This window comes from Pinus tabuliformis, chromosome J (genome assembly GCF_031772625.1).
Source record: "Pinus tabuliformis cultivar Carrire ecotype Pingquan chromosome J, CPIR1, whole genome shotgun sequence".
Taxonomy (NCBI): Eukaryota; Viridiplantae; Streptophyta; class Pinopsida; order Pinales; family Pinaceae; genus Pinus; species Pinus tabuliformis.
The window spans coordinates 68,082,566-68,093,621 of record NC_142295.1 but is presented as its reverse complement, the minus strand read 5'-3'; the positions used below and the strand labels follow the sequence as shown (position 1 = coordinate 68,093,621).

At 36.4% G+C, this 11,056-nt stretch overlaps 1 protein-coding gene across 3 annotated transcripts; it reads right to left on the bottom strand.

Moving 5' to 3' along the window:
• Positions 1-1,520: 1,520 nt before the first annotated feature.
• LOC149225549 (ran-binding protein 1 homolog c-like) lies at positions 1,521-10,468 on the bottom strand. Of its 3 annotated transcripts, none has more exons than XM_089377129.1 (5): positions 10,072-10,468; positions 8,798-8,949; positions 8,512-8,637; positions 1,734-1,820; positions 1,521-1,640 (listed from the first exon to the last, which is right to left on the bottom strand). In XM_089377129.1, the coding sequence occupies exons 1-4, from the start codon at positions 10,245-10,247 to the stop codon at positions 1,771-1,773; spliced, it is 504 nt and encodes a 167-aa protein (XP_089233255.1). In that variant the 5' UTR covers positions 10,248-10,468; the 3' UTR covers positions 1,521-1,640; positions 1,734-1,770. The 3 variants fall into 3 exon arrangements, with proteins under 3 accessions (XP_089233255.1, XP_089233257.1, XP_089233256.1); XM_089377131.1 differs by having other exon boundaries at positions 8,512-8,604; XM_089377130.1 differs by lacking the exons at positions 1,521-1,640; positions 1,734-1,820 and adding an exon at positions 5,635-5,780.
• Positions 10,469-11,056: the final 588 nt, after the last annotated feature.

Genomic DNA, 11,056 nt, shown 5'->3' with positions numbered 1-11,056 from the left:
TGTGTCCACCTTTGTATCTTATTTTGTGTCTAATGGTACATTCAATTTAGAGTCATTTTTTACGTCTACTTTTGTATTTGTTTTTGCACCAAGTTTTGCACCCAATTTTAAGCTATTTTATGCCCCTTTTTGCACCATTTTTTTGTGTCTACTTGTGTCCAATGTTGCACCATTATTTACACCGACTTTTTCATCCAATTTTGCATTTTTTTGGTGTCTAGTTTTACATCGTTTTCACCATCCAAATTTGCATCTTTTTTTGCCTCATTTTGTGTCCACATTTGCATATAATTTTGTGTCTGAGTTCGAGCCTAAATTTGCATGTGATTAGGAATCATTTTTTACATCCAATATGGCATCCTTGGTTTCACCTTTTTTCAGCCCCATTTTGCATCTTGTTTTATGTCTTTTCTTACATCTTTTTTTTTTCCTTTTTTGCACCCAAGTTTGCATCCCAAATTTACACCATTATTTGCATCATCATTTGGCATATTAATTTGTAACGTTTTTTGCTTCTTTTTAACGCTCAAATTTGCATCTTATTTTACATCTAGTTGTTGTCTTTTTTTGCATCTAATTTGGTGCCCATTTATGTGTCCTTGTTTTTGCCCAATTTGATATCCTTTTGTATGCCATGTTTTGTTCCCTTCTTTGTGTCAACTATTGCACAATTTTTCACTTCTAATTTAAAACACTTTGTATGTCAATTGTTTGCATTTTGTATTAATTCCTAGTTTAACATCCAATTTTACTTTCAATTGTGCATCCATGGTTACATCCGCATTTGACTTCTTATATAGAGTATATTTTTCTTTACATATATGACCCCCTTTATAGATTCATAGTGAAATATATGATAGTTTCTAAATATCATTAAAGCAGATATCACAATTCAAAATCATTTGTAAAGAAATTTAAGAGAAATTGACAACATCCATCCAAAAAAATAACAATTTGTCATTAACAATTTTCAAAACATGTATAAAATAGCAACATAATACTAATAAAATCAGTATTATTTTTAATCAAAACAAGTAAAATTCAAATATGATTAACAAATCAAAATATTTCATGAATATCGTTATTCTACGATAAATTAACAACATACATAAATCAAACTCATCGTATGATTACAAAATCAAAATGTCTCATTGATATAGGGTAAATTCACAACACCCATCTAAACATAACAATGTCATTCTACACAATAATTTCTTCATAAAAAACAATGCATGTGCATGCCTAGCTACCACCACCAAGATCATCCTCATGATCATCTTGACCATCCTCATTACTCTGATCCACATCATCACCAACACCGCAACTATCATCATCATCTCCTCCTTCACCACCATCATCCTCATCCTATAGCATTCTGACAAAAAAAATCAATATTACATGTTAGTATTAACTACATAACGCAACGCATGTTTTTGTTATACAATGTTAACCATAAAATGAGGTAAGATATAATATCTAATAGTACTAAAAAATAAAATGAAAATATGGTTTAAAAGTATATTGGAAATCCAACTAAGATTACATACCATAGAGTCCATCCAAACAACAAATTCAACCCATCTCTTTTGCTGCAACACCTCCTTTTCCAAATGATTTGGAGGTCTTCCATATTTTAGTTCCTATCAATCAGTAAATAGGGAGAAATTAGATAACAATGAATTTCTTCTAGTACAAAATTTATTAAGAAAATATCACATGTTTAATATACTTACAAAGGTTGTTATCAGTGCTTTTAAACCTTTCTGGCCACTACGATGAGTGACTTTTGTCTTGGTTAACCTCGCCTTGGATGCCTTGTCCTTAAACATAAACCAATTCAATTTATTTTCACACAAATACATGTCTAAGATACTTATAAGTATTAATACATTCTAAATAATGTTTAATGAAAAATTCAATACCTGAATGCTCTCATTGCTGGCTTTTCTTTGTGCATCCAACTTCTCATATGATTTTACAAGTTCTTTCCATACTTTAAAAGGTATGTCAATAGGTCTTTGTTTCAGTCTTTGATCTTGAGGTATTTTTTTAATTTTTCTTGTTTGGTTAAAAATTTTGGTTAAAAAAAACCGAACAAGTAATTCACATCAATGGCATGGGGACTCTATGGATATGTGTAAAAAAATGGCTATAAAGAAAACATCCAAAAAACATATGAGCTCTCCCTTTGATGGTCACTTGGGGCATATGGCTGGAAAGGAACAACTCCATTTTCGAAAATCAAGGACAATCCTTTCTCAAAGTCCTTCCTAATATTTGCTCCAAATGTCTTAAAATGAAAAACAAAATTCAAACGTCATCCTTAAAAATCTCCCTTAAATATAACGTTGGACCATAAATTCTTCACTTTTATTGTTATCGGCTCTGGAATGATTTTTCTATATGCAATTATATAATGAAATATGTGTGCACTAATGAAAAAACATTGAGTTTCATTTTTCATAATCACAAACAATGAAAAAAGAATCACACGTAACTAGCATCATTTTGGAAATTTTATATTTATTAAAAATCTTTAACATGTTTTCCTCCCATGTCTCATAAAAAGGTGTGAAATTTTTTATATACTCTCCAATAAGCACTACAACAAAACCAGCGATTTGGAGGTTTTACACTAAGTTTTTCAACATTGAGCTTACTAGGGCTTGCACCACCGGGGTTATTAGTAAGAATCTCATGAGGTTTGCATAGCCATGATTATTAGAATCAAAATAGTAGGATTTGCACTAAAAAACAGTTCATAGAGCTTTCCTGCTGGGGAGAAAATCACAAGTTCAACTTCTGTAGTGCAGAGCACCGAGAGCTCGTAAGCTTTCTTCAGCAATCCACCTAGATTTGAAAAATGTAGCCTGCCTGCTGGCAATGTTCTCAATCCTCTTCCTCTGCATCTTTCCCCTCACTATTCTTGTATGTCCTCTTTCGTTTTTCCCTCCAAACAAACCCTCTCAAATTGAGAAAGCAGAACAACTCACTCGATGAGAATTCGAATCCAATTATCGCTTCTAACAATAACCCAATACGATACCAGAAGTGATTACACAAAACCTCATTGACTCTTCATTTGTTTGGAAAAGAGCCAAGCATATACTTCTGACGAGGGTTTCCGTCTCAAGTCTGGCTTGCAGGACGTCGCTTAGTCAATTGCGAGAAAAGTTTTCCACCTGCCTGTCACATACGGTTTGTCACACTATATATTAAAATAAGGTTGATCATACTAACAATAAGGTTGTATAGTTTAAAAGGAGGGCTCTCCTGACTGCATTTGGTTGGTTTATAGAAAAGATTGCTGGAATGTGTAATGTGAATGCTCTGCTAACTGTTTTTTAAGCATTTGGAAGTATTAAAACCCCCTAGGATAATTAATGTAAGACCTGTTAATTAATGTGTAAAGATGGCTATTGTCCTTGGGCTACCTTAGCTGTTCGTGTTTAGTGATCTGTGGTATTATGACTCCTCAAGTCACTATTAAACCATGAGAACCATGCCCAGGCAGACTAGTGTGACATTGTGGATGAGAACCAAAACTAGACTCCTATAACCTCCTTTTTCATCCTTTAAATTGCAGAATTAACTGACTGTTCTAGTAATCGTTCTTGAGCACCTGAAGATGTGCACCCTAAATAATAAGAATAATACCCTGTAACATATGAATAGTCCATCCTGTGCATGTAGGATATGCACATGAGGTCCAATAAAATCACTAACCAGAATACCAGGTGTTATTAAAGCCTCTACAGGGTAATTGCAATAGTTCTTCATTTCTTATTACAAGAGTTTCCAATAGATAGGTTTTGAAACAGCTAAATTAGTTCCATAGACATTGGTTACATAAAATTACAAGTTCCAATGCTCGAGGAGAAGTCTTAGCTTACCCATAATCTCCCTACATATACTTGTACAAAATTTGTATTGATCCCACCATATCAGAAGGCCATATACTCTGCCCATTGTTTTCTTCTATCTTTTGTGTTTTTTCAAATATACCATTTCAATTGCTTCACTTGACAACTTTGTTTATTAGACAAACACAATGTCAGGCTTGTCAAATATTAGCTTCTTTTTATAGAGCTCTACCCTTATTTTCTGGCTTACCTCTTCTAGTATTCGAGGTTACGATCTTCATGACATTGTAAAAGAGAAAAAAACGTTTTATTGACTTCTGGTGTTGGAATTGTAGCATCATGCTTTGTTCCCTAAAGCCTTCACAACCTTTTTAGATGTTTGGGGCCTTTCGAGTCCTAACAAGGATTTTTCCGACTGCTTCCAAGTTCCGTCTGCACAATCCTTGATAGACTTATTTGTTTTTTAGTTATCTGGGTGCACGATAATCCCATTCACATGGTTTTTCATGCTTCTGCTAAATTGTCATCCACAAGTGATGTTTTCCACCAAGAAAAGCATGTGTTATTTTGGGCTTGATGATTAGGCATGGAATAAGGGGCACCGGTTCAGCCTCTCTTCTCGATGCATATTCTGGTAAGAAAATGGGACAAATTTTCTTGTGAATGAAAATTGCAATCCCTGTAGTCTTGAAAATGCAAACCTTGACTATAATGGGGCCTCTAGCTGGAAATAGGGCAATATGTGTTCTCCTTATGCAACATCGACATATCAGTGATTTTCAGTTTGCCCGATTCTCAGGTGGGTGATATGAATTCCTTGTATATGGCTGTTGACAATCAAGTGACCCTTGCATGTTTACCCCCCATGATGTACATTCAGTTGTAACCTAGCTTGGAGATTAAGCTAATCCAGATCCACATGTTTTTAGCATAGATTTGCTAAAGAACCTTTCAACTTGTAGATAATTCACTATATCTCATCCACATGTAGTCAACTTACTGAAGATTAATTAACTTGCACATTCTCTTGTTGAAGAGAATTTGTGCTCGTCCATGCATGAGCTAGATTGGAAATATTCTGGAAAGCTCCTAGTAGTCTCTGTCCATGCATTCTGATTTCTGTCTCATGAAGGTGTCAGATCTGCGTTAGCTATCCAAGACTTCGGTTCATCCTTTGACTTTGTTAAATTCAAACTTCATCTTATAATTGTTAATACTATGTATTGGGAAGTGTTCTCTCTCTGATCTGATTTGTGCAAAACTAAGAAACAACTATGAGAAATTACTAATTAGCCTAAGGTCACAGCTAATTACTCCTCTGTTTGGACTGTCATTTCTCCAGTCAGGAGGGTGTCCCTCGTGTTCATGCACTTTCAGCACTTGGAAGCATATGCTTGGTCAATATGAGTGATCAGCACAGAAAGTAGTTTTCATTGATATATGTGTAAGCATCCAAGGACACAAGAAACTTATAAGATCAAATAATATGCAAAATCCCAGTCCACGCCCACCAAATATGAAAGAAGAAAAGATGGTTGTGCACTTTTAAGTGATAAAAAATCTTCAAAGTACAGGCACTTAGGTCATTCACACTACTGCAACATACAACAATGTTCAACCATCGAATTTGGAGAGCTGTAAAGAAACTGCATGGTCAAACTCCATCACTGTATTAGTCAAAAGATTGTTTGCATCATGGAAATAAAATATGAGAATGATTGCAATAGTATGCACTGCACAGAGATGTAGGCAGCAATGAGATAAAGGAAGGATGGAAGAGAACGTTGACTGCTCACTGAGAAAACTCTAGAAAATAATGCCATTCAGTGTTCTCTTATAGCTCCCCAAATTCCCAAAGGTGGGTGGCCTATTCATGCAAAATCTAACTGTTGTTGAGTGGCTGAAGTGAGGAAAATGCTGCAAAATTTCCCGATAACAACCATAAATATGGCTTCCACTAAACCATTGCAATAAGTGGCTTGATCTCTTCATAAGTAAACAAAAACTCATGCAATCAGCTAGAATTCCATTACTAACTAATTTGTCTCAACAAATAAGAATTCCAAATCAGCTTTCTTGTTCAATAATAAAGTTCCATCTCACATGTAAAGTTGCAAACTAATCAACGGGGTCAACTTTGTCAAAAATACAAAATAAACATTTCCCAAACTTCAAGTTTTCCAAATTTAACAAAGAGGAATTTTAAAATCACCCAAATTAAGTTAGGCAGCTCCTTTGCACCTCCTTTCTAAAAATGGTGCCAAGCCGCCCACTGAAAATAGAACTGGAGTCATGAAAAACCACTTTTAGCTAACTACCAGATGTACCGAAGGAAGGGCACCTAGGGTATTCCTGATAGGATTTCCTTATACCTCATAGGCAAACAACCATTGTCCCTTCTATAGATGAGCAGAATAAGTGCTTGGTTCTCTACACTAAATAAAGACAAAGTATAGTACTTATTGCTGACAAAATAGGATTTAAATCGCGGTTCAATTGCTTGACATTCAGCTGGTCACAGAATTGTAGAGTGCATAATCATAAGTGATGTTGCGAGCCTCATTGCTCAAAGTCTAAGGGTCTTGCGAGCCATAATCACAGCCATGTATGGCATATCTTGTGATTATGGCATTTTATGAGGTCAATTCTTGTGAAGACATTTCAGTTTATAATAAATTTTGAACCTCAACAGAGTTTTGGCAAGACCTGGCTGAGCTAGGACATCAACAACACAGCTGATATGAATGACATAATCTAGCCTCAAGAGGGAGCCTCTTTTGTTTCATCACTCTAACAATCTATGAAGTGGTGAAAAGCATAACAACTTCCCCTTGAATATGACATCTAAACTGAGTACAAATCCTAAATGATGCAGCCCTTGGTGCATGTCTCTCAAAGTATCGATATTTCAAATGTTGAAAGCTCTTGTGCCCATTTGATATGCATTCGATTGCAGTTCCCCTGAAGAAAGAATCTTATAAAGGCGAGGCCATGGCCAATATGTTAGCCATATCCATTGGAGTTGCCATTGCTTGACAACTTTAGTGTGATCAGTCCCACCATGATTCACATGGCCTTCTACTCAACACTGGCTGTTGCTATTGTAAGAGTCTTCAAGCTCGTTGAACCCATAGTATTGATAAGTGTATTCTTTGGGTCTCTGGTTTTCAAATTCTGCCTATGTTTTCCTCTCAGTATCATTATTTCAAATGCTGAAAGCTCTAATTCCCATTGCTGTGTATTTGATTGTGGTTTCCCTGAAGAAAGAAGCTTATAAAGGTGAGCCCGAGGCCAATATGTTGGCCATATCCATTGGAGTTACTATTTCAGCTTATGGGGAGGCCAAGATAAATGCATGGGAGGTGATTCTCCAGTTAAGTGCAGTTGCATGTGAGACTACCCAATTGGTTCTCATACAAATTCCACGAACATCAAAAGGGATTAAGTTGAATCCCATCACATCTTTGTTGCTCCTTGTTGCCTTGTTTTTCTCAGCACCCCCTGGGCCTTAGTAGAATACCCATTTCTGATAATCAGGGTCTCTTCCTTTGATTTGGATTACATGACATTTCTGCTTGTGCCTTGGCTCTTAATCTTGCAGTGTTTCTTCTGATAGGAAAGACTTCAGCCTTGACTATGAATGTTGCTGGTCTTGTCAAGGACTGGCTGCTCATAACATAATCTTTGTCTGTAATAAATGAAAAGGTTACAGTCATAAACTTGAGTGGGTGTGGACTGGTTTTTCTGGCTGTCTGTTACTATAATCATTTGAAACTTCAAGCTCTCAAGTCCAATGACAACCAACCAAAGTACCTCAGCAGTGCAGCTGATGCCAATGATGAAGGAGAAGGTTTGATAATGACGAGTGGGAGATTCTCAATTAGAGATTCAAAACCAGTAGAGAAAAATCAAACTCAAGCTTCAGGATTAGGTATTTAGATCATTAATATTGTCTTGTGCTAGAGATTACTGTTCTTGGATTGGCTCCTCTATGCCCAGATCTATTTGTAGGGAACAGGCCAGTTATTCACAGTGAAGAAGATAATGACAAGATTAGTGTATAATGATGGATAGGATGGTGCCATGGTGCCAACCTAAATCTCAAGTAAGGAGACATCTGTTCATCAATTTGTCAAGAAGCATGACCTACAATTCAATTGCTCTAAGCCTATCACTTCTTCCACCTGTCAAATAGATTGTTTCCTGTTTGTTTAGCTGACTATGGTTCTAATAAATATACTATTGTTTGATGTAAAAAGACAAAACAAAACAAAAAATATGGAAAGTTGTGACCCCATTTTCTAACTACAAATTGAAATCGGATTACCATAGTGACCACCTCTGCTTATTGGAATCAAAAAGGGGGTGGGTTATGCACAATCCTCCGTATCATTTGCTATTACCAGAGATAATTAAAGCCACCCTAAACTCAAGCCTTAACTATGCTGATAGGGTGTTTGGGGAGGGGGATCCCTTACCAACCCACTATAATCTGCACAAAAGCATCCTAAGAACATATGCAAAATCAACCCTTCAATGAAATGATCCAAGAATATAGGTACTCAAACATTGATTTTATCAAAGAAAAATACAAGACAGAAAGAAAAGATCATAACAAGGATTAGAAGAGTCTAAGAACAGTGCTCACTGTCTACAGAGCCAAGACGAATGCAGAAGAGTTCTTCCTTCAGTTCCCCATCTGAGAAATCAGTTGCATGCCAGACCCAAGTTTTATCACTACCTGTGTGCTCCTGAAGTGACATTGGGGAATGAACTGCAAGGCAAAAAAAAAAAAAAAAACATAATCCAGATAATAAGGATCAACACAAATTCTTGGCACAGAAAGCCTCTTAAAACTTGGACGTAAGAAAAGCTATTACAATCTCAGGGGGGAAATTACACAAAAAAAAAAAAAAACAAACAAATTTACATACTTAAATGGTTTGCACATATTTTCAATGTCTTGGATTGCCTCATGACCATCCGAACCTTTGTAGTATCCTTGTGCTTAAGAAACTTTACTGTTCCTACACCACGCTCCTTCCATTGATTCCCATCCTTGTCAAACCTGTACAGCTTCGCCTTCCTGCAGGGTCAAACATATAAAAAAGAATGGGAATATTAACAAACAATGAAACTGCATTAGGATCATTTTAAGAGCCCATGGCATCCATTAGAAGTAACGTCCGCAATATCCCACCATATCAAATGCATTCAAAGATAAATTACCAACGACCTATTAAAAACACAGGAGATATTCCTTAACATTACCGAAAAGGATCCCACAAAAAAGCTCAATAATAACATCAAACATGTAAGAATACAAATCATCAACTATTTAATAACAAAAGAATGCTCATCCCATACATCCCCATAAAGTACAGAAATGATCAACAACCTGTTCAAAACATCATAGAAAGTCAACGAAAACAGTTGACAGAAGACCAAAACAGACATATGCCTGAATCATACCACATCACAATATAAAAAGACAAATCACCCTAATGCCAATAACCAAAAGACAGATTATCAAATAGGCCCAATTCAGTATTCAATGGCTAATCCAAAAACCAAAAAATACGAAACCCGTATGCTTAACAATAACAAATGACCATCACACCCCCCACTAAACCAGAATAACAGAGAAACCATCATAGATTCTTCAAAGACATTGAAAAAAGGATGGCCTATAGTTCAACAAAATATAAAAAGACTCGTCAAAATACAAAACCCCCAATGATAACAAATAAACCATCAAATGCATCCCCGAAAAAATCTTCATCGGAAGCCTATCAACATAGGAAAACAATTATTACAGACCATAATGAGATCAAAAAATGCTGATCAAAATATCAATGGGACATCAAAACAACAAGAAACTCACAAAATACACAGAAAAGCAAAACCCTAATTACCCGATAAAACAAACCATAGCCCGCTAAATGCATCTACCATAGAGTTTCTTTAGCACCCCATTGAAATGACAAATCCGATCATCATCAACAGGCGAACAAAACATCGAGAACCCGATAAAAACAGATCTTACTAAAAAGGAGAAAAATTAGAAGTAAATAACTGCCCAAATGCATCTTCCTTATAGTCGAGGTCCCATTTATGTGCACAGGAAAAGGGCCACCGAAGAGGCCATGAAAACAACTTTCAACTGAGAAAACAAAATCATGAAATAGCCATGGATTAAGAAATTTACATGTCAAGAAGGACATCCTCCTCTTCTTCGCCCGTGGTGACAGTAACCTCCTCAAGCTTAACAATGGGTGCAACCTGAGCTCCAGTGTCCTCTTCCTTTCCGGCATCATCCTCATTCTCTCTCGAATCGTCATCTACTGCCCGTGTAAGAACAGGATCCTCCTGAGTTCCAGCCATCCCAATACCAGATAGTGCACAGAGGGAGGGCTCGAATGAAATTGATGGATCCAAAATATGCCAGAAACTCGCCCAATATCAGACACGAATGCGAAACCCCGAGGATTTTGGACAAAGGATTTAACTGTGCAAAAATGCTTCGAAGGCAAAGGGCAATGAGGTCGACGGAGAGAAAACACTCTATATAAGGGTTTTTGAGGTCGATGGAGAGAAAACACTCTATATAAGGGTTTTGAAGAGGGAAGGCCGGTCGCTGTTAAAGATTGAGAGTAAAAGTAGCATCGTTAAAGATAATATAATAAATTATTACAGGGATGGTTGGGGGGTTTCAAAGGGAGAGAAGGCCATGGAATAACCCCTAAATCATCTCCAACATGAGAGGCCTACTTCATTCATGTTGTCATGTTGGGACCAGAGGTTGTTGTGCGTTTTTTGTTTTCGCAATTTTGAACTCTTTCCTCGGTGATATATTATTGTGTTTATTGTAATAATAATGGGATGGGGTTGAGGGGTTTGTAAATGAGATAAATATGGAAAAGTAATTAGAAATATTGGTTTTAAATTGTTATAATAAGTATTGTTGTGGTTGATCCATGATAAGTTGTAGGGTAGTTGGTTTGTATGGGGTTTAGTTGTTACGAGGTCTTAAGTTCAAATGTCATGGGGAGGGGTTGAGAATGGTAGTCATTTTGGGGGCATCAAAACTATTCTAAGGGGCATCTTCCACTGAGCTTTACACAATCTTCGATGTTGAGGATGAAAATAATATGAATATGCCAAGCTCACTCTACAGCCTAGTATGGTTACAA

What these genes read in the sequence shown, in the direction of transcription:
- LOC149225549 (XM_089377129.1), bottom strand. Translation starts at nt 10,247, where the DNA reads ATGGCTGGAACTCAGGAGGATCCTGTTCTTACACGGGCAGTAGATGAC. An exon ending in GAGGATGTCCTTCTTGACAT is followed by an intron (nt 8,950 to 10,071) that starts GTAAATTTCTTA and finishes TTGACCCTGCAG; the next exon opens with GAAGGCGAAGCTGTACAGGT. An exon ending in TCGTCTTGGCTCTGTAGACA is followed by an intron (nt 1,821 to 8,511) that starts GTGAGCACTGTT and finishes TTTATGTTTAAG; the next exon opens with GACAAGGCATCCAAGGCGAG.